Source organism: Haliotis rubra, unplaced genomic scaffold (assembly GCF_003918875.1).
Source record: "Haliotis rubra isolate DU_JTF1 unplaced genomic scaffold, ASM391887v1 Scf115, whole genome shotgun sequence".
In the NCBI taxonomy this organism is placed as follows: Eukaryota; Metazoa; Mollusca; class Gastropoda; order Lepetellida; family Haliotidae; genus Haliotis; species Haliotis rubra.
The window spans coordinates 1,028,098-1,052,737 of record NW_025765059.1 but is presented as its reverse complement, the minus strand read 5'-3'; the positions used below and the strand labels follow the sequence as shown (position 1 = coordinate 1,052,737).

The 24,640-nt window shown below is 40.9% G+C and overlaps 2 protein-coding genes across 2 annotated transcripts; one reads left to right on the top strand and one right to left on the bottom strand.

Moving 5' to 3' along the window:
* Positions 1–686: 686 nt before the first annotated feature.
* Positions 687–2,767, top strand: LOC124254463 (major royal jelly protein 1-like). Its single transcript, XM_046688284.1, has one exon. It carries the CDS (start codon positions 731–733, stop codon positions 2,141–2,143), a length of 1,413 nt encoding a protein of 470 aa, XP_046544240.1. The 5' UTR covers positions 687–730; the 3' UTR covers positions 2,144–2,767.
* A 4,040-nt stretch (positions 2,768–6,807) lies between these two features.
* Positions 6,808–17,803, bottom strand: LOC124254447. Its single transcript, XM_046688283.1, has 5 exons — positions 17,735–17,803; positions 11,458–11,537; positions 9,602–9,883; positions 9,169–9,258; positions 6,808–9,055 (listed from the first exon to the last, which is right to left on the bottom strand). The coding sequence occupies exons 2-5, from the start codon at positions 11,477–11,479 to the stop codon at positions 6,900–6,902; spliced, it is 2,550 nt and encodes an 849-aa protein (XP_046544239.1). The 5' UTR covers positions 11,480–11,537; positions 17,735–17,803; the 3' UTR covers positions 6,808–6,899.
* Between the last annotated feature and the right edge of the window lie 6,837 nt (positions 17,804–24,640).

Below are 24,640 nucleotides of genomic sequence, written 5' to 3'. Positions count from 1 at the left end.
GCTACATCACCTCGAGAATTTCTTATCGCATCGTGATATTACTGAAACTGTCTAAATCGACATTCAACTCACTCATACATATAAGTGCCCCTGACAAAACAACTGTTTATTCGTTCGTTATTCGATGTTGTTCGTTATTCTGATGAATTTAAATGAAGCCCATTTCTGGTGTCCCCGCAGTGATGCTGCTGGAATATTGCTAAAAGATGCGTAAAATAACACTCACTCACTCATAAATTTAAAGCAACGAAAGGTTCAAGCCCTCTTACCACAACGCGAGATTATATTTGACAGTTCCCGACCATTTATAGTAAGTATTTTCAGAGCCTCATATTTTTGTCACCGGACCAGCTTACGATGATGATATAAATACATTTCCTGTTCAGACTTGTTTGGCAGAGAAATGTCAAGAGCATGATTCTGGCTCTGTGGCTGTTATTAAACTGGTGTTATTAACCTGAAATGGTGGAACGACGCTTCATGCATTTCAGTTATTCATTCCACGACAATATTTAAGCGTTGATGACAAGTTGATATATATGCCATAATGAATAGTGAACTTTTCTTTTATTCCCAAATTGAGTTTACAAAACATTGAAAGTTATTGCAAGCACACAATCCTATGGGTAACAAAATCAGAAGCACCGGAACGAAGTAAGGTTCTAAAAATAGCCTGAATAATTTGGGTCAGCGACAGCGTGCGAGGAGGGGGAGTCAGTTGCTTCAGAATATGTATGCTGTCAGCATCGTCGCGTGGATTCTTCTCCGCATCAGCTGTGTGTTATGCCAGCGTCCTTTAGCCGATGAAAACACCATACCAAGATTTGAACCTACGCTTGTTTACAAATGGGTGACGATGGATTATATACGGCCCAGTAACATGTCGGAGCATCGGTTCCGAATGACCTACCCCTACGACTACAGAAACACCATACTCGGTGGGCTCAATGTGTACAAAGGCGACATTTATGTGACAGTTCCTCGTATAAATCGCGGAGTCTCGGCAACTTTAAACCGGGTTGTTGAAAAAGACGGAGCCCCGTTTCTCGAATCGTTTCCGAACTGGGAATGGCAGACACTTGCGGACTGCGAGGCATTACAGACGGTGAACAACATAGAAATCGACCCCGTGAAAGGATGGATGTGGATAATTGACACTGGAAGAGTGAATACCTTTTGGGGTGGAGTGAGAAACTTGTGTCAGCCTAAACTTATTGTTTATGACATTGACAAACGAGAAGTCGTCACTCGTTATGTATTTCCAACAGAAGTGGCGTCAATTACTGGTTCCTTTCTCTCCGACATTGTCATTGACCCGGAAGCTGGATATGCATATATTTCCGACATGCTTAAACAGAAGGTGATCTTCTACAGCATGAACGACAACTACTCCATCGCGGTGGGACACCCGTTATTCGCGTTCGAACTTGGCAATAAAACAATCACCATTGATGATCGTACTATGATACTGGCAAATGTATCTGCAAATATCGACGGAATCGCATTGTCACCGAGAAGGGACTATATTGTTTTTTCGCATCTTGGAGGGAAGGGACTGTATAGGTTAAGAACGGCGTTCTTCAGAAAACTCCTAAAAGACCCCTCGTATGTATCCAAACTGGATGAGTATATTATGAGAGTAGGATTCAAGCCGTCACAGTCTCGGGGCATGGTGTTGGGCCACAACAACTTGTATTATGGCGCTCAAGGCCTGGGTGCCGTGTATAGTTGGGAGATCTCCGATCTACTGAGTTACCCCGATGTGACTGAAAAGACAGTAGGAAATATTCCACAGACAAGGACAGTAGCTGACGAAAGAATCAAGTGGGTCGACACCGTTACCTTGGATACAGAAGGAGTTTTGTGGATTACGTCATCAAATCTTGTGCGGTATTTTCTTGATGTCATGGATTACCATCACACCTATAACTACTACATTTGGAAAGTCGACGTTAAGGAAAACAGTTATTTAAAGAAAAAGACATCGCCTCTGCCAACAACTACAACAACGACTACGACGACGACGACGACGACAACAACAACAACAGCTGCTGCACCAGTGAATGATAACAATGCTGCATCGAGAGCTGTGTGGATGGTGCTTCATGTGTTCAGTGTTTGTCTCGCGTTAATTGCTACTTAACATGCCTTCCTCCGTCTGCCATACAAGAATGAAGTTTGATTTTCTAAAAGATATTTTTTTGTTACTGCCTCTATGATTGTATGTTGATTTACACTGATGTCAGCTATTTTACCCTGCAGTAACTATTCGAGTGTGGACCAAGTAGTGGCTCATAGCCAGAGGCCTTACGTTATTTGTCATGAGGATACTGAAGGCACATACGCAGAATCTAAAAAAATACGTTTGTGCAGAAAATTTGAAGGGCACTACAGGTGGAAGCACACACGAGACTGACTTCAGGACGAACTCAGGCAACACGCGTCTGAATCCTACGGGTCCTTTACTGGTGCTTGGATACTGTTTTGTCAGCTGAAGTTTCTATTTCTTGATATGTTGCACAAATACAGTGTTCGATATGCACGGTTTACAGTGGAAATGCACATATATACAATACAGACTGCTAAACACACACACGCACGTACGCACGCACGCACGCATGCACACAGACGCGGGTTGATGTGCAACCGTTTCCCGACCACTGTAGATAGGAATTCGTGATATTATACCAGAGCTAGTTTATTCAGCAAATATACTCATGCCAATAATGGTTGTCACCCCCTTCAATTTTTTTAATTGGAGAGGGGGTGTGAGGTGTGTGTGGAGTTGGGGTGGGGAGGGGGGTGACAACCATTATTGGCATGAGTATATATTCACTCTCAGACTCTAAATGTCGTAATTACGCTGCGGTGTATATTCAAATGTGTTCATTTCGACTGAAAGCATTGCATTACAAAAATATTCGTTACTTTCTCACTTTATAACATGTATATATCATATTCCGGTTGTTGATTTGTTGACTGTTGTTCATGTACTTTATCTATGTTATATGTTTTGTCAGCTAGTCTATTTATTTGCAATATATGCGAGTTTTATTCTCGCTATGGACGACTACATGTATTTAATCTGAACAGTGGAATCATCAATATGACGATATTCTCAAGTGTTTTACTCAGAATGTGACTGTTTCAAGGGATTAAAGCCGCCAGGTTGATGGCGAGGCAGCGGTGGGTCCCAAGTACCCATACTTCGGGCAAGAGTCGACTATTGAAGATCGGATGGTTAAAATGTGTACAGTAAGGAGTACATTTTCTCACTTTGACTCCGCAGCATAGACCACTATCACTCCTCCACGACAAACCTTGCCCAGATTCATAAAGTTACTTACCGGCCACTACAGGTGGAATATTGCTGACTGCGGTGGAAAAAACGCATTCACTCACTTATGGACAATTTTATGTCTACAACCAGTATTTAGAAGTCAAGACATGTTTCTTTAATTCAGTTCGGTCGATTTTGTCCGTGCACACTGCCAAAATGTATTCACTGCCGTCGCCATATTCTAATGTATGACGTCTGAAGAAAATTGCACGAGATGCTCAGAGCTGAGTCGGAAATGCATTGATAACTGAAGTGCCATCCAGGGACCTGTATACAACGGGTCTGCCTTATGTTAATAGTATTGGTTAGCTGCCTGGCATTTCACACTGGTTACAAGGTCGACAATAGTCTCTCATTTATGATGACTTTATTTACAATAAAGTATAAAGGACATATTTGAGCTTCTGTTTTCATTTATAAGATGAAGGCATCAGCAAGTTTACAAAAGCTTGCAAAAGCTTATTGCAGACCTGTAGAGCACATTCCAACAATTGACACATCGGAGACAAAAATGATGATGCAGTTCACCATTTTGATTTGTGACGTGTTTTTCATGTGAACAGTTGCCTTGCCCTTGCATGTGTTTTTTGACGAGTGCCACTGATGGGGCCACCACCTTGTATTGTCAGCGTAACTTTCTTTGACCAACTTGTACAGTATCATGTCATAATGCAATTGTTTCATATTAAACACATGCTAATGTTATAGTCGGACATTTTTAAGGATTGTGGAACTGTTTGTCGCTTTACCATAAGACACGGACCTCCAGTGGAATCACTGTGTGCTGCGTGGGTATACCGGCGGTTGCACAAGTGTACACACAACGTTATTTAAAAGGGTTAGTAAATTATCAGGATACTTGAGTAACGATGTAAACGTTCTAAGTAATGCTGTTATTAGTCTATGAAAATTGGTAATGGTCACCTCTCTTGTGACAGAAGGAGATGTGTCTATGTTGTGTTGGTTGTATCAGGGCAAGTTTCAATGACGTTCAGTATGTACTCAACAAATGCACCAATCAACAGGGGAGTATTGATCATGTGTGTCCGTCTTATTGCTTGCCCAAGAGTTACTTCCCTTAAAGAAGTCGTAATGACTGGGAAAAGTTTTATCAACACTGAAATGATCATATTTACTTGAGAGCAGGTGACGAATCATAGAATGACTGTGTGTAGTCTGACATCGGTTTGTCATGTAATGAATGTGTTACGTCATCCACCATGAACTGACTGTGATGCCAGCTATACGACGCGTCCATAAAATCGCCCATTCTCTGTGTGAAATAAACGAGTGAACGTGCAAAGAAGCTCTTAATCTTTCTAAGAAATACCATACTACACAGTTTAGTCTTGAGTACATGGCAGTCTTAATGGTTAACAACTTCTTCTATTCTTTGCCACGACGTTTCAGAGCGACGTCTTGCTCGACCACCTGATCCCGTCGCCTCTTACGACAAGCATGGGTTGCTGAAGGCCAATTCTAACCCGGGTTGATAATGGGTTGATTATGAGGTTAGTTAAATAGGAATGGACTTTTGGATTCCTTTTTGTCCACTGCCTCTGGAGTATTTCCGTCAGTGTACATGTATTTGTTGCCGCCTGTTGCCTTAAGGATGCCCCATCTCGTTTGCATCACCTCGGGAGATTCTGGTTGTGTTACGATTGGGAAGCTGTCCAAAGCAACCTGAAACCATGTCACTATGTATCTCATACACAAGATCTTATGAAAGTGTGATATCTTTTCATACTTATTTCACGCCATCTTGTATTCAAAGTAATCTGAATATCAAGACCCTAGTCCAAACACACTAACAACCGGGAATATACGAGGCATTAAAGTTCCAGACCAAATTCCCGTCTAGCTGCAGCACAGTGTATTTCTGTAGTTTTCCCGGACTCTCATCGAATGGTTTGGTTACAATTATCATGTCATTATATTTCCTGCACAGAAATGTCAAGCGGTCGGTTGAGTACTTGTGGGCTGATACCAGGCGAGCATATTTACCAAGCTGTGCGTGCATGCGACCTCATCGATTCATTCGATAACTACATACATATGCTTTAATGAATAGTCATCTCATTTCTTTTCCAATAAAATATTCAAAGCATTCATCCATCATTGAAACAACACAACGCTATGGGCAATAGAGAAAGACGCGCCGGTCCGTGTGTTCTGATGACCTGTCCCTACGACTACAGAAACACTGTACTCGATGTTGTCGATTACACACAGTGACTCAAATATACCCGTGAAACTCCGGGTTAGAATTGATCTTCAGTAACCAATGCTTGTCGTAAGAAGATCGGGTGGTCAGGCTCGCTGACTTGGTTGACTCGTGTTGCCGTATCCCAATTGATCGATGCTCATGCTGTTGATCACGGGATTGTCTGGTCTGGATCCGAATATTTACATACCGCCGGAATATAGCTGGAATATTGCTGACTGCGGCGTAAAACTAAACTCACTCAATGACTCTCCCAGGAGTGTAAAATCAAGTTTGTTTTTACTGTCCATCATGTCTCCTGTCTATGAGTAACCTCCCTTCAGTAAAAGCAGAGACCGCTGTTTTTGCTTTGTCTCCATTGCCAGGGGATCCACCTTGTGATCTGTCGTAACGCCAATTCTTCGACGCGGCCTTAAAATCACCAATTCTCGCGGTTGCATTCCATCTGCGTCTCGTTATTTCTGTCGGCCACTCTCTCCACCTTCAGCGCGGTGGATTAACTTTAATTGTTAAAGCATTCGTTAAGCACGTTGGAGACCTGGGTTCGATTCTCCACATGGGTACAATGCGTTGAGCCCATTTCAGGTGTTTTCCCGCTATCATATTGCTGGAATATTACTAAAAGGGCTTAAAACCCCATTCACTCAATGTTTTTTTCTCACCAACTCCTACGACTCATGCTGTATCTGAACTCTTATGATTAATAGACGAATGACCATATACTGACGATGCTGATCTTTCCTCAAATACGGTATTACCCATGTTGGTATAGACCCTCATCATTGGTTCATCCACCCTCAAAAGTCGATCATCCACCCTCAAAAGTAGTTATTTCTTTCAATGACAAGTCAGCCAGTGTTGGCTTTCGGAGGGTCAGAAGAATAAACCAATAGTAATTAGGTGCCTATATTAATAGACATTCTCTGAAATTACTATTTAAAAAAAACCCCGTTTTTAAATAAAAAAGAAAATACAAAAAAAAGGAGCCCAGAGACTTTCTTCATTTTTAGAAACTGAAACTGTGGTAATCTAGACTTGCAACACATTCTACACTTGCATGGGCTGCAGCGGGTATTTTTTATTCAGAAAGACTATTAGGTTCCCTACTCTCAGAGTGTTCGAATCCCGGATAGGACCATAACCGACGCAGGCACGCACGCCCTTCTTCTTCTAAAAAAGCATCGTGTATTCATTCGAAGAATGTGTTGCAGATTGGGGAAATGATAAATTAAACGACGGATTGTTCTATACAGATTTGACCGTTCGCCAACAGCGTTGGTATTGACATCTAACATACACTATTCACAGAATCACAGACATGACAATCACATAACATTAGTCAAACAGGAATGGAATTTTCGACTCTTTGTTCGCCAGTGCCACTGGAGTATTTCCGTCTCTATCAGTGCTGTACATGTTGGCTCCTGAAGCCACAAGTATACGCCAGATGTGAGTGTGACCCTTCAGTGCTGCCAAGTGAAGTGGCGTCTGCAATTTCTCGTCTTTCAGGTTGACCTCTGCTCCTTTACCAATAAGAGTTTCCACTATTTCAGAAAACCCGCGCTGCGACGCCCAATGGAGGCATGTTTTGCCATTGAAATCCTTATGGTTTAAATCTGGTTTCTTAACAAGCACACTCTGTATCACAGCCATGTGTCCATTGACACACGCTGCGAGTAAAGGCTGCCCTCCAAATGTATTGCTCATTGTTATGTCTGCGCCATGGTCAATCAGAGTCTGCACTATTTCTAAATGTCCTTTCAGGGATGCGTAAAATATCGCAGTGGAGCCGATCGAATCACAGCAGTTGATGTTTGCACCCCTTTCAAGAAGCTGCTGAACAATAGAAAGCTGTCCATGAGCACTGGCACTGTGTAGAGGGGAGCACCCTTGTGTGTCGGTGATGTTGATGCCAGCTCCTTTCTCCAGAAGGAAGTTAGCTAATGAAATATGTCCTTCAACGGACGACAGCAGCAATGCGGTCTGACCAAGACTCGTTTTTTGGTTGATATTTGCCCCTTTGTTCAGCAACATTTCCACAGCTTCTGTTTTGCCTGTTGATGCAGCCTGTAACATGAGTTGACTGGCTGTTGGTGTGGATGTTGTGGATATCACAAATTCTAGCAAGGGCACGCAACCTTGTCTTGCAACAAGACTTGCAAAGCTGTTCCCTCGCTTATCCTTCAAGTCCAGGATATTCTTAAGTTTCTTCGGTTCTAGTCCAGAAAGGTAGTTCTTCCAGTGTTCAGGGAACCCTTTTTTGAAGAACCTTGAGTCGTTGAGCAAATCTGATGCATGTCCTCTTTCTACCTCCAGTGTAAGACGCTCAGCCAGTGTTGAGAATGACTGGGCGTTTATAGTTACTGAGCAGGGGTTCCGTCTGAATGCACAGTCACTTAGGGATAACAGAACTCGCTGTTGAAGCTCCAGGAAAGAACAGTGAGTAATGTAGAAATCTTGGTATTTTGGAGAATTACCAAAAATGTAGGCAAGCGCTTCGGCTACTGATTCATGTACAAAACGAAATGAAGGTCCCACCTTAATAACGTATGTACCTGTCAAGGAAATAAAGACTTCATGCAGTTTACACATTTCCATTATCTCATCGTGAAGTCCAAGCTCAGTTCGCAGAACTGTAAATAGCCTTTCTACAGGTTCAGGTGACTTCAGTCCAAGGAATTTTACAATTCGTGTCCCCACACCCTGCTCCTTGCCAGATTTAAAAGTTTCTTCTGGAATTATACCATCCCAAAACAACAACATCACAAGTGCAAAATATTTGATTTTGTCTGTCTGCTTCAAGTAATTGAGTTCATCAACCAAAACATCAGCCAAATGCCCCAGGAAAAAGCTAACGCCCTGCTTCTTGAGCTGCTGATCTGAGAAAAATATTCTGCATCGAAGGGGGAATCCTTGGATGTAGTCATTCTGTGCAATTTCCTTCATCTTGTTTTTGTTAATGCTTACATCAAAATGCTTGAGATGAAGCTCCAACATTCGAAATTTCTCATCAAATGTCAATTTCCACTCATCACTTGAAATATTGACAATGTTCCGAAAAATCTCCACTCCACGGACTATTCCTTGACAGTCTTTGTGAATGTAATCTCTAACGGTTGAAATGACCTTTGTGTGGCCCTGGCCAATGCATTCTGTCATTTCCTGACCAAGAAGAGCCCATTGTTCCAAAGCCAGACTTGGGAAGGCTTGAGTCTTTCCAAATACGTCATCGATGAATATGATCTGTTTGATGTTTGGGTTCCATCTCTGTCTCCACTCTTTAGGAGAGTTGACCGTTGCCACTTCATATCCGAGGGAAAGGTAATGTAGTACAAGGTGTTCAGCAAGGAATGTTTTCCCGTCCCCTTGCTTTCCAGTGATGATCACAATCCCTTTTTCATCTACGATTCGCCGAATCTGTTTGTAAGCTCTTGTCTTGTAGAAGAGATCACAGTCTTCTTTCCATTTTTGGACGCGACTCAGCAGGCGAACTTAAAAAGAAACAGAAATGTTCATGATATGCGTGTCATGATAAAACCGAGACACTAATTTTCGCTATGATTGAAAGTCATTGCATCTATATTTAGAAAGTGTAAACACTCACCATCAATATTTGGAGACCATTTCAGACAAAGGCAGATACTTTTGAGCTTGTTTACTATTTCCAAATCAAGGGTGAAATCGAATGTGGCTTCTGGATAAAGAAAACATAGAAATAGGAATATAGTGATGAACACATCTTTATAAAGACACCATGGAATTAGCATTTTTTACTGTGAACATGGAGAACATGGAAGACAGAACGAATCAATTTATTGTCCAAGTAGAGTTCCGATTCATAATGATGATTCAACTGTTGTATTTTCTTCTATAGAGTTGTTTTCAAAATACAATGGATAGTTCGTATGTGTAAAACATAGGTGCGTCCTATGTTGACGACTCTTTGACATGAGAATACGCAGCACAAAGGCAAGGCCTGTTGAGCATTGTACTCGGCTAGTCCACTCTAGCTATATAGTGTTATGTCTATGCGTTACCGTTTACTTGTTCCAGATTGAGGTCTTCCACAATATCGCGTCTTTCAATCTGATCTAGGATGTTGCCAAGGAACTGCATGCTCTTGTCCATCTTCCAGGACTGGACAACAACTTTCCCCCACTTGTCCAGCATCCGAGCAACTGCACAGCACAGACCCATTGTTTGAAATGAGGCTTGAAGGTTCTGTAGCTGAATACTGGAGAAACCGATATGGATGCCGAACTTGTGCCAGTCTTCGGCCAGTCCATGGCTGATTTTATCAATCACTGTCTCCGGCAAACCTGTGTCAAGAGATGACAGTAGCTACAAAGTGCAATACTGGGAGTTTCCACGAAATATATACTGCAGGGGCAATTAACTTATCTTTCATCACAGCAGGCGTTAGATAGATAGATAGATACCACATGCTCCTAAGGTGTTAAGCGCTGGATGATAATCGTATATATGTATTTTTGATAACGTAACAATGTCGCCATTTCGTGCGCGCGTAGAACTAAATGATATAATCTGTGCATGGAATATCATTTTGAAATCCCAGTGGTCGTTTTATGTCAGTGATAACTAAGCTTTCATCTTTTCTCTAGAAATGATTTCATCCATCTTTCGTTTCCGTGACGTATTCATAATACAAGCTATTTGCAATTATGTTTCACTTCATTCTGGCTTTAAAGTTAGCCCATTCATCTCAGGGGGGAACAGTTCACTGCAAAGTATGCCAACCCATCAAAGTCAGAAACCTATGATCGAAGATTCGAATCCAAGCACCATAGATACATCTCTTCGAGCTTTTCCCCGACATCATTTCACACCCTATAACTGACATACTACACAGAGCCCACGTTAAATCAAACTCACTCACTCACTCACATCGTGGAATTCTCTATGTCGAGTTGCTTACCCTAGATGTGACGGAAACGTCACATCTTGAGTTCGAATCCCCGATTGATGCTGAGTATTCCACTGCCGTTGTAAAAAACATCGATACCGAGGCTAAGACTGTCGTGGGTTTATGCGTTACGCAATGGGAGATACGATCACGCTAGTGCTAAGATCGCTTTGTACAACGGCACCCTGCGTTTAAAGCATAATACCAATGAGGTAAAGTGATAACATCTAAGACTTGCATCACTTCCGGCTTCCTTCCACGTGAAGCTAACAACACGTGATAACCGAACTACTTTTAAATAGAAGAAAATTGGCCCACAATAGTCGTAACTGTGTCACGAAACATTAAACAATTAGTAAAGTGTACACCCATCATCTCCAAAGTTCACGACCGTTTCTGATCATTGATTGATGATACCGCGTTTAGAAATATTTACCCACTCATTCCCACAAGTACTGTAGACGTTTGATTATGCATGCCCTGTAACATGTGTTATATTTGGGATTACACTTTCTTAGTAAAGACAGATTCTAGTACTTTTGTTGGGTTGAGTCCCATCATGGATTCGAACCCACACCCTAAGAGTCTGGCACCTAATCACCAGCACACAAATGCAGCCGCCTGTACATGTCTTGGTAACACTTTGGTTAATATTACATATTTTTAAATGCAGGAGCCAGATTTGAAAAATATGTTATAAAACACATGTGGTGGAAACCGTCTTTTCTATATTCATGTCTAGTGTACGTTCTTACGACGGCTTGGGCACGAGCAAACCAAAATACTAACATTACAAATCAAGTATCAGTATGAAGTTTCGACCCCTTAAACAGCGAATCCGAGCGCGAGTAGGGGACGTGTTAACTTTTGGAAAAATATATTTAATTTTGAATTCATATTTGGAGAGGAACTGTTTCAAGTGAATGTGGGACTGCTGCTATAAAGGGACACGTCGGTGATGTTCCATACCTGGGGTGATGACAGCTGTCATTGTGGCCGGTGTGGAGGCGCCGAACCAGATTACCTGAACATTGGTGTTCCTCTGGTACCTGGAGACGAAGTAGATCTTTTAACCAAACACAAATACCTGATACTATGAATGTACAAACAAGGACATTAGTAGTCTACCGTCGGAAATAGGGACGGCATTCCTGGAATCCTGAGATACCAACTTAAATGTACGTAGAGTCAAAACAACATAACATACATTTACCTGACTTAAAGAATGTAAACCCTTTCTGTGCAGTGTTCCGTACCCTAACTTGCTCACCGAAACATGACCATTCAAACGTCTTAATTCTAAATAACTTGTCTCCGAATAGTGTTGAAAACGGTGTAAAACATGATTCAATCACTGTATTATGACTATACAAGCATACTATTTTCAACATGAATCCTACCAAATGTAACTGTACACAGTCACATGAAAGGAACATGAAACATATATTTATATTTTGCCATGTTTATATTTACATACATGCACTTGTGACATCTATTTATGATCACAGTATATCACAAAACAAACAACATTAAATGTTAAAATTAAAATCCAATCTCCCCCCACAAAAAAAACAACAAAAAACAAAACAGAATTCTTAAGAAACTGAAAGTAATACAAACGATCGCGTGGCTGCTACATACATCCCGGTACCCGTGTCACTGAGGAAACGGGGCATGCATTGACAGATGTCCTCATTGTTGACGGATGTAGGTCAAGCGTTTGAACTTTTTTCTTCATTATCGTTTTGTTCATTCTAAAAGTGGCGTGCTGACAGGAACGTAAAATACCCTGTTTACAGTGTAGCTGATAGATGTGGTCGTTTGAGGGGAAGACTTATCACAGGAAGTTAAAACCGGTATGTACTTGAGACTTCACCTTCACATCGGACATCTGGATTAGAGTTTGGGTGTTGAAATTGGATTTTTATATTTCAGTTGATATATCTGCAGAACTATGAATGAGCAGTCATTCAAGATAGTTATGTTTGTTGTTACTTTGATGCTTTCCCAACCTAATACATTTTTTCACTGTCTGGCATATATTTATAAAAAAAAATAAAGTTCAGAAAAAACAGGACGTGCGTTCCTTATTCGCGAACACCTGGTGTCATTACTGATATCCCGTGTTCTATTATTATCGGTTTCATCACTATTTTGCCTTTAGACCTATGGAACTTGTTCCGGCAGTTGGTCAAGGCTGGTTGTTCTCTGGTATTAACGTTTTGAGCTGCCATCTTATGTAGGTTTGTGTGGAATCAGTAGAGCCGTGATTAGCCACACAGACACCCACCATACTGACAGACAACGCACGCAAACTGGTGTGAATTTGGAGCATTGGAGTTCTTTAGTCTATGTTTTCGAAACCAATAATTTGATAACATATCAAATGCATTATAGAACAGATTCAGAGCTAGCACATTGCATTCATAGCTACCAAATCCACATGCAGGGCGAAGTGTCACTAGTTTGGAAATATAGGTATAAATAACGACCAGGTGTCATGAGGTGTCTAATGAGTGATGAAGGAATGAGATAATATGTGAAGTCACTCTCTGCTCGACTGTCACATTCAATTGTGCACGTAACACCTTCCAAGAGTGATGAACTCCCTTCCGGGTTCTAGCACGAACTGGTGACCACGCCTATCCCCGGAACCTATATCGCCCCCAACTGGACGACATGTTTCTGACGTTTCAAATACCAAGTATATATATACCACCGCATATCAGGTTAACGCACGATAATAACCCGGCGTGGCCATAACCTAGGCGTGTACTTTACCGTTATGGTGCAGGCACACCATCCATCTCTCGTGGCACAGCTAAAAGACGTTGCGAAATTTCAGTTCACTTTACTCTTCGGGAGGCATCCGGTGTCATTTCTGATATCTGATCCGAAATCCTGCTTCAAAACCATATTTAACCAAGATAATGTACATGTCTTTAACGGGATCGGGTGGTCAGGCTCGCTGGTTGACACACCTCATCGGTTCCCAGTTGCGTAGATCGATGCTCATGCTGTTGATCACTGGGTTGTCTGGTCCAGACTCGATTATTTAAAAACCGCCGCCATATAGCTGGACTCACTCACTCACATGACTTTATACACCACCTTAAAATCGCTCAAACAGGCACAAAACACTTTAAACTAAGGTCATAATGAACTCAAAGGCACCGCTAATTTTAGTTCGTAAAAACCGTAGTTCGTTACACGCATTTCGATTATACTCAAGTTGTCGGGACTAAACAACAGTTCGTTATAGCCGTGTGTTCGTTATAAGCGTGATCGTCGTAAGCGTAGCTTACTGCACATATATTGTCAGGCTGTGTTTAACGCCATTCCCCGTACATCTTCGAGCAACCTGATGTTGTAAAATGTAAACCGACTGCACTCGCTGATCCCATCAAACTTGACCCGCTTTATCACGCTCATGTTGTCTCGGCCAGCGCATCGTCTACTGTTTTGTTAGAGACGGCTTTCCATGAATACAAATTAGACTCCTGGACCTGCGACACACACAAAAACACGGAACTCCACTTCAACACTGAGGACATCGCCATGTCAGGCCGGGCTTCGTGATTAAGGCCGACGCCATTTTGACAGGATTTAGTCAGTGGTTAATCAACCTGGTTTAAGGTCACCAGCAAATAGATGAATAGCGAGGCATTGAGATATATAACTGGACCAGACTTAAATTTACTGTAACTGAAAGAGTATCACACGTCAGGTAGGTATGACACGATCAGGTAGGTATGACACGATCAGGTAGGTATGACACGATCAGGTAGGTATGACACGATCAGGTAGGTATGACACGATCAGGTAGGTATGACACGATCAGGTAGGTATGACACGATCAGGTAGGTATGACCTAAAGGGTATAAGAATATACCGTAACGTCGCCATTGTGAAACACAATAAAGAAGTTGATCATCCATATGGTTTTGTCATCTCTAGGTGTCCCCCTTCCCCGACCCCACCCCCCCTGAAAATTCCTGGATCCGCCTGTGTAGTGGGTTCGAATGCAAGATTGGACAGGGTTGTTGTTCTTTGTTAGGACGCATCCTAAAAGCACCAAGCACCAAATTGTTTAAAGTCCCGGTCATTTTGATTTTGTCTTCTCACATAGTAATGTAATATGGTGTCAGATACACTCACTCACGCACTCTTCGGCTGCGCTACCTTTGTATGGGTAAGCACTGTTAAATGGCGTTTAATGTATACATACTTGATCCCATGTATAGTCAGATGGTTTGGTAAATACCAGGATCCTGGCGACCTGATTTGTACATGGAACAAGCTTTATCACATAACTATTGCATAATTATATTTATAACCGTCCACAAAGACAAAAAGCCCGATTCGATAAACAGGTGGTAACCAATGGTGTTGTTAGCTATCCAGAGCTCCAAGAGAACCGGTTTCAGGATCCGATGATTATGTATAGCTTAAATCTATAATATATCATTCGTATTCAACCAAAAAAGATTTTTCTATACGTAGTTTTGTAAATTATTATTTCAATTCAGCCGAGTCTCTAAATTAGGTTTTAAAAATCAAAATCGTATTTATGGAACCGTACATGATTAAAATGCCAGGCAAATGTATTATCTGTTCATTAAGGTATTCGCTAATATTATATTTTACCACTATTTTGTAATTGGGCTAAAAAAATTATCTGTGTTGGGAATCGAATCCGGGTATTCGGCTTTGCGAATATCCCTGTGAAACCAAGACGGCCTATGGTAACCAGCGTTCTATTGCCTCAGGTGAGCGGCATGAGGTTGTGTGTCAAGATGACTGTACTGAGTTTTCACGGATGACAAACGGAACAAGTAAAACACACGTACATTTTCGACAGTATTCATTATCTTTCAAGAGCAAATACTACAGAGGTCAAGGTCAGATGCTAGCAGTTCCGGCTTTGTCGACTGATAAAGGTTGGGAGATAACACAGTATTACGCACCCGAAAACTTAAACGGTATTGGAGTGAGTTTGCACTTAGCGCTCGACTGTTGCCACACTGACTACCGTTACTGTTTATACATCTGTGATAAATTGAATATCTGCATGTTTGACCTACATATGCAGATGTGATAAATTACAGATGTGATAAACTTAAAATCGGCATGATTGACCTATACACACAGGTGTGATATATTGAAGGTATGTATGATTGACGCGATACATACAGATCTGATAAATTGAAGATCTGCATAAATGACGCTATAGATACAGTTGGGATAAATTGAAGGTCTGTATGATCTACGCTACATATACAGGTGTGACATATAGATGGTCAGCATGATTAACCTATACATACAGATGTTATAAACTGAAGATCTGATCTGCATGATTGACCGATACATACAGGTGTGATAAATTAAAGATCAGTGTGATTGACATATACATACAGATGTGATATATTGAAGGTATGTATGCTTGAAGTTATACACAGGTGTGATGGATTGAAGATCTTCATGGTTGACCTATACATACAGGTATGATAAACTGAAGGTCTGTATGATTGACGCTATACAGGTGTGACATATTGATGGTCTGCATGATTGGCCTATACGTACAGGTGTGATAAATGTAAGGCCTGCATGATTCACGCTAGACATACTGATATGATAAATTGAAGATGTGCATGATTGACCTATAAATACAGATGTTATAAATTGAAAATCTGATGTGAATGGTTGACCTATGCATACAGGTGTAATAAATTCAATGACTGTATGATTGACGCTATACATGCAGGTGTCATAATTGAGAATCTGATCTGCATGATTGACCTCTACATACACGTGTGATATATTGCTGATTGGCATGATTGACCAGTACATACATACACATGTGATATATTGAAGATCGGCTTGATTGACGCTATGCATACATGCGTGATATATTGAAGGACTGCATGATTTTCGCTATACATACAGGTGTGATATAGTGAACCTCTACATGAAGTAAACTATTACGTATGGTTACCTGTTTGAGAGATTCGAGATTACATCCAGTTAAATGTATGCTGAAGATCTAGATGATTGATGGCAATACAAAAAACAAATGTGTGTAGAAGCTCAACACTGCTCATGGGTACAGGGGCACTTTGCAGAATCTGTCTAAACAATTGCATCCTGCTCAGAATCCAAATTGTGTGAAGGTTCATACGACTCATTTGAGACAAATATTGACAAAACGTGCAATGCGAAATCGCGACATAGCTGTGCTGACCCAGTGCTTACTGCAGTCCCTCAAGATATAGGTTTACATCTGGAATTCATGAATGCTTAAGGCGGTTAATCGTTCCTCAGTAATCAGAATTAGGGCAGCTTGTCACTGTGTACAAACCCCGACTAAGCATTTCTATGCAGGTAACAATCGTAACAAATTTTATGATAGATGGTAATGTCAGTTTGATGGCTGGCGCAGTGGCTGGAGGGCTGTTATATCAAGTTGTCGACTATCGCCGCAGGGGTGTACCGCACCTATCTGTTTAACTTTGTCGTCGTAACGCCAGTAAACGTTTGGAATTCCTATAAATGTCAGAGCATAACAGCTTACGCTCACCGATGAGATACAATTCTAGTTCTAAATATTTTCCCATTCTGATTCAAGTTTACAACTAACACGTGGATAAGGGGACTTCATTTCAAATAAATATATTGCATGAGATTCCGTGTGTGTTGGTTACATCCTGGTGATGCTGTGTAAATATGACCTCGGTTGTCATAACAACCTTTACACAGTTGTTGGAACAAGTTACTTTTTTACCCAATATGTAACACATATGTACGTGCACGATGAACGTATACCAGATTCTCACCCTAAAACTCAGTACGTTTATGTACATAATTATGAATAAAATATAAACATGCCATTCTGGATAAGTGTGATACATAGTACATGTAGTTCATTTCTTTACACAGGGGATGTTGTTAATGCCTTTGTAAAATTGAGATGTGATCTGTAATGATAACTATGAGTAGGTGCTCTGTTGAACAGCGTGTCGAACCTCTTCTATTAACAGACAGGTAAACAGATGCTTGAAATACATCATCATAACTTGCTAAGAACTGCCAGTTAGTACGATCTTGCACTTAGTTAAACTAAATATATATTAATCGATTCTTTACTAAGCAGTGATATGGTAATAACAGTGATAACGCTCCACTCAGGTATTGCATAACAAACTTGTATCGGCCGCCCCAAGAATAGGCCCGTTTTGTGCTCACTTACCTGAATGTGAACGCGTCTCTGTGTTTGTTCTCAAATGTCAGCGATAGCAGATGTAGTTTATGCGTGTCGATTTCATCTTCTAACAAGCCTCGGTTTCATTCCCCGTCGCCATTGGTCATGACGTCAGCAAATTGAGGTCTTCCCGCTGAAACACTCGACCTGTTGGTATTGTATCTTGATTGTCAGAGCTTAAATGTATGTACGCTGTATGTAGCAAGGTATTAATGAGTAAATTGTTGTTTCCCTGAATAGTCTGTCGACATTAATGACGAATTAAATCATTTAACATAAGCGACTTCATCCTGTGATTGTAAGGTTGATATTATTCACACACAATTAATGGAATTCGGTGTTCGTAGTTGTATTTGCCCATCTCTATATGCAAGGGTCCACTTATCTGTCAATCTCTTTTGAGATATGAGTGAGTGAGTGAGTTTAGTTTGACGCCGCACTCAGCAATATTCCAGCTATATGGCGGCGGTCTGTAAATAATCGAGTCTGAACCAGACAAGCCAGTGATCAACAGCATGAGCATCGATCTGCGCAATTGGGAACCGAGGTGTGTCAACCACGCCAGCGACCCTGATCACTCGATCCCGTTAGTCGCCTCTTGCGACAAGCATGGGTTACTGAAGGCCAATATTCTAACCCGGACCTTCACGGGTCCTTTGGAAATATGACACTAACCTGAGTGACACATAGAATTGCATTTGTCAGTTACCATAACGGATAGTCGGACCCCTTGACTGGACACACTAGTCCAGTAACAAATAGTGGGATGTACACATTAGACTCACAAGTGGAGAGAGTGCAAAATTCTGTAAATGTATATTATAACATACCAAATTACAATACACTTCCAACAGTGTTATGAGGAAACATGAAGGAAACTTGATCTTGGAATGTACATAATGCATTTTAATATTTCTCTTTCTCTCATTTTTTTGTTTAAATATTTTCAAATTTCAATCTTTTCATTCTAAAGGTAAAACAAATATACATAGATAGTAATTAGAAAGTAATTAAGTAATTCAGTGTCCTTTGCTCCTATGTTTAATCAAGTAAGTGAATGGAGGAGCATGTTTGTTGAAGAATCACGACTGACTATTATTAACTGGGGAACATTTGTTTTCAGTTCAGTTGCTTATAGAAAGGACACAAATATTTACTGCAATATAAGTTACGGGTTATTTTAACTTGACCAGGACAATCTTATTGGTATCATTAGAGATTGAAAGCCCCGGTGGCCTTCCGGTACATGTCAGTGTCGACAGGGAAGGAGCATAATTATATTCTTCACGCATGTGCTTGTTCTTGCCGGCCTGTTGGTAACATGCACACGACACACGTGCTCTGGCTGCTACAACAGGGCTCCGATACAACCTGGCGTCGTCTCTGCACACTGTACCTTCAAATAGAATATTCTAAAGGACGTCTCGCAGTGATGAAAGAAATGAAGGCCTAAGGTCTGAAACACATCAATCGTTGTATATTTTTATACATTCGGAAGTTTATGACGAAATGTGCGGTGTTTTCATTACAACGTTGAATTCCTTCACGCAGAATACATCTCAGACTGCCCATGAAAGAGGTTTCGTAAGGGAATGGTTTTGTCACTTGTGTTCAACATTCACAGAAATACAGTCGTAATGTTATATTGCATAGGGCCACGTTGCACAAAGGTCTCTTATAGATAGGACTACCGTAAGCCTATGTTAATATATGGGAGTATGGTTGCCCAGGCGTACATAAAGGCAAGGCACATTTACACCAGTAACCACCAACCAATACTACCTTCATTCTCTGCTTCCCACACATTATGCAGGCTTCTCACACATTATGCAGGCTTCTCACACATTATGCAGGCTTCTCACACATTATGCAGGCTTCTCACACATTATGCACGAACACAAACACACCGACCATGTTAACTACAACTTGTTTCTCAATTTTTTTATTTAACAACATTCTTCATGTTCCTTTCATTGTGGATGCAAAGTATCTTTTGAGAGCAAGCTCGATATCTTGCTAAAACCTGTCAATATACACACATAACGATACACTTTTTAGCGGACTAACGGGATCGGGTGGTCAGACTCGCTGACTTGGTTGTTTACACGTGTCATTGTATCCCAATTGCGTAGATCGATGCTCATGCTGTTGATCACTGACTTCTCTGGTTCTGGCTAAACTATTTACTTGGATGACTACCTGACACTGTTTCTCAAAGATGTGGATCATTGCTCCTGACTTTGCTCATCATCTGGTTGTCCGTCCCAGACTTCATTGCTCAGCTGCCATCGTCGTACAGCTGTAACATTGCTTGGCGCGGCCTTATGTCACAGGGTCGTAAAACAAGGATCTTCGCGGTCCAGTGACTGTTCAGGGTTCAACAGTCGGCACAGCTCGGCTCACTTCGCCAAAGTCTGGCAACTGGAGATTCATCAGGCCTTCATTTGGCAATTTGTTGTCCGTAAACTTTCTTCACAGTTTAATCGGATTAGATTTCGCGTTGGTGGAGGCAAGCTTATTCCTGAATATATTTTAATAGCATTTAGACGCGATAATCAAACCGAGGGAAATTTATTTTTTGTCAACTTCTGTAAAATACGCTACTACTTTATCAGGTGGGTATGTTTGACGCAGCTTTTGGCAATATTCAAACAATAACGTTGGCATCAGGCATATTATCCATGTGGGGAATCGAACCCGGGTAACGATCCGAGCAAACCCTTTAACCACTAGCCTTACACACATCCACCTATACCAAAAGAGAAACACAACGTGACATTACCCGTTAGTTAATCCATGTATCTTCTACACTAACATTTACCTACCTCTCTAGTCGGATCATTCAGACAGATTAATACGAATAATAACCGTGCTGAAATAATATCTATGTAAAATCATGATGCGCAAACATGCGATACGACCCAAATTATCCCAAAGCTGCTTAGATGGCCTGACTGACTGACTGACTGAGTTTGGTTTTACGCCGCTTTTACCAATATTCCAGCAATATCACAGCGGGGCACACCAGAAATGGGCTTCACTCATTGTACCCATGTGGGGATTCGAACCCGGGTCTTCGGCATGACGAGCCAACGCTTTAACCACTAGACTACCCCACCGCCCCTGCTTAGATTGATTGTCTTGAGGATGACATATATTTGGACGATGCAAACGTATAGCAGCGCGTGCATACAGGTAACTTTACCTTCCAATAGTATGGATTCGTAAAGATCCGGGTTAGAATTATTCTTCAGTAACCCATATTTGTCGTGAGAGGCGACTAACGGGATTAGGTGGGCAGGTGCGCTGTCTTGGTTGACACATGTCACCGGTTCCCAGTTGCATAGATCGATGCTCATGCTGTTGATCACTGGCTTGTCTGGTTCAGACTCGATTATTTACAGACCGCCGCCATATAGCTTGAATATTGCTGAGTGCGGCGTAAAACTAAACTCACTCACTCACTCACTCCAGTAGCATGATCAATCACACCGACACAGGAATAAAGCAGTCTGTTAGAGTCGGATACAGGTTGCATAATAATGTGGAAACTGGTAAACTGATATACATCTTCTCTCATGGTCATTTGTACATAACCTACATCACAATGACTCGCCCTGACGTGAATGGAGTATTGTACAAAGTGGCGCTCTACCAACTCACGCATATGGATATGTCCTCGTCATCGAGAGTTCCGTGAACTCAAGAGCTGTGATCAAACAGCTCTACAAGCAACTGCTTTTGTAACAGCTCACAATACATGGTTCTTATCTTATGTAGATCATTCAAGTGAAGCGTAATGTAAAATGCCATGTTATAAATCTGCCCAATCACACATTACACTGAAAACTATATCCCATATGTACATGAAAATGTCTAGAGTTGACCCTGAGTGTATCAATACGTTCCCATTAGTCGCTGACGTCAGCGTTTTAGTCCATAGGCGTAATCGGTGTAGGTACGTTTACCTAACGTAAATACACATAGGCCAGGACAGCCTTGTTGAGGAGCTGCGCTTGACAAGTACACCCCACTGCACTCAATGAACGGATATGGACTAACTGAAGTGGGATCACACTCATATTTCTGACAACTTAATGTGTCCCCATGGCGAAGTGTCAAATGAAATTCAGATATATGAAACACTTAATTCCACCTGAAGTTTTGAAAACACTCAAGTTTTCATATTATGCTGTTCTAATATATTCCAGTCCTGTAAATATGTGCTTGTTTACATTGCAAGTGTTGAAGTCAGCAGCGCTTTTTAGAAACCGTGTCATTATGCGATTATACATATTCTCGACGAATATCATATAAGAAAAGAAAAACAGGAAAAATGTATTCGAAAGCTGTCGCCATGACACGAATAAACAAATATACATTCCACTCAAAGCCCCAGAAGCTTTCAGAAAATGTATGTGCAGAATACTAGTATGTCTGAACGTGAAGCAATATTAACAAAAATGACTGTCCTATTTTGACGTGTACCATGTTACTATTTTCACAGGGGAACAATTGACTTGACTTTGTATGTGTTTGTGACGGGTGTCAACGGCCTATCAGGACACTAAACACTAAATTCTAGTAAAACGTATTCAGGTATGTCTTTAAGTCATATCAGGCGACACATAGCTGCCACACCAACAATACACAAACAAACAAATAAACAAACAAACAAACACACACACACACAAATAAACAAACAAACAAATAAAATCCCGCCCACAATTCTTCTGAAGTGGTCTACACATATTCTGATTTTGACAAACCGCCGACATATAGCTGGAATATTACTGAGTGCGACGTAAAAGTAACCTCACTCGCTCACTATTCTGATTTTGGAGTAGGAAGCATATTGCATCTGAAAACTGACTTTATGACACTAGCGTGAGAATTTTTCCCCATAACGTACGCCTTTCGAATGTCGAGAAAGTATCACTTGCTTAACAACGACATTAAAATCTATAACGAAACGTCGCCTTTCACAGAATAAAGAAGATGTATAACCTTAAAATTATCATCATCCTTCGTCTAGAAATTACCTCAAATGTGTATATTAAAGGAGTACACCGCGGGGTGCATTGGAGATGTACGAGAGATGGATAAAAACGAGAGAGCCGAACCATAATTAATGGAGTGGGTTGCTAATAATTTTCAAAATAACTAAAATAACAAATTGCCAAGGATGATCTTGTGTTTGAGGTCTGCTGATAGGTGTCTTTTTGTGGTGTAAACAGCCCTCCAAAAAGAAGTGACGTCATTGTCATTTGCATAATGCTTGCAAGACATTTCTCACCGGCGGAAAACGGAGGTTTCCAAATCTGGTGAATGAAAACCATGCTCAAAGAGTTCAAAGGAACAGTCACGCTTTGGAACCATATCAACAACAGCCTTTTGTACAGATGCATTGTCCTGGCGGAATAACAAATCTTGCAGTGAGTTTATCACGACATTTAGTTTTAATATTCTTCCAGAGTTAGCTAAACAGATTAGCGTGATACTGGCAATTAATGGTACGAATTATACAATGTGTAGTCGCTATCTTGCCTGCTGTTTATATTTATAATTAGAAGGTAGCTATTGCGTAGTGCACACAAATACCAAAGCCACAGAGGTACAATACCTGTTAACCGTACACAAGGACACATGCGATTTACAGATGTTTGCGGTTAGAGAGTCAAGGGAGATAACTCGATTACTGTTTCATAACTTTTCACACATGTGCTATTTGAATTACTGTGTCATGACTTTTCACAGATGTGATATTTGAATAAAAAGGAAAAGATAAGTTGAATATTATCGCTACTAGCCTATTGTCCAACTATGCAATGATTATCGTAATTATGCGTAGACTCTAAGTAATGATTTAAGATATAGCCTCTATTTTATTAGAACCTGTTCAGAAGTCAAGTGATTCGAATTCGTATCTGGAGTATGTGATGAAATATAATCCATAGAGGTATGAATGCATTTGTCATGGTTTTAGATCAGATACTGTCATCTTGACAAATCAGACCATCTAATAGCTGTAACTTTCAAGGTAATTGTACATCTGACAGGAGAGAACAGACGCTTTATCTATAAACACATCTACGTCATGAGCAGACTTACTGCTACTGGAAACTACAGTCAAAACGTCTTCAGCTGTCTTGATAATCAGTATGCGTTGTATATATTGTATAATTAAAATAATCTGGTTTTTTTTATGCATATAAATCAGAATTTCTGCTTGGCTTGGCAAATTCAGAAAAGGGTAATTTGGTCAAGAAGTTTAACTTTAGTGTCAGGTATATCAAAAATCTAATATCGTTCATCAAATAGCCAAATTGCCTGCCACTGATTTACCCACCTAAACTTGAAATAATGTGAGGTCCTCTCGACTGTTTCATATTTAGATCTATGCATAAAGATTGGGAGTGACAAAAAGTCTCCACAAGGCTGTATGACAAAAGGGATTTTGACGGGTGCCACCGGTGGGTCAGGGTACGCTCACCATGTATCAACACTGATAGTGATTCATAAACACATGCACTGTCATCATATCGCATGATGACAATCACTGGATCGTCTGGTCCAGACTCGATTGTTTGCAAACAACATCGTAAAGCTGTAATAGTGGTGAAACAAACATATTTTCATGATATTTTCAGAATTGTACAATCGACTCTGCTTTTAGCAGAGATTTCTTATGGATGTGGAAAGGGTTTTGGCGTTTCTATATACTACATAAGACAGTACGCATTCACAGTGTATTGACTGATCCATTTGCGTGGCGCTCACGAACCAGCAGACTCTCTTGTATCATCAATGAATTTGGCATGGCGTTGTGTTGTGTTCAGAAATAGACCACCATGATATATGTATCTCGAATACGAATATGAAGGGGGATTTCGA

What these genes read in the sequence shown, in the direction of transcription:
- LOC124254463 (XM_046688284.1), top strand. Translation starts at nt 731, where the DNA reads ATGTATGCTGTCAGCATCGTCGCGTGGATTCTTCTCCGCATCAGCTGT.
- LOC124254447 (XM_046688283.1), bottom strand. Translation starts at nt 11,479, where the DNA reads ATGACAGCTGTCATCACCCCAG. An exon ending in GACAGCTGTCATCACCCCAG is followed by an intron (nt 9,884 to 11,457) that starts GTATGGAACATC and finishes CTCTTGACACAG; the next exon opens with GTTTGCCGGAGACAGTGATT. An exon ending in CAATCTGGAACAAGTAAACG is followed by an intron (nt 9,259 to 9,601) that starts GTAACGCATAGA and finishes TTCTTTATCCAG; the next exon opens with AAGCCACATTCGATTTCACC.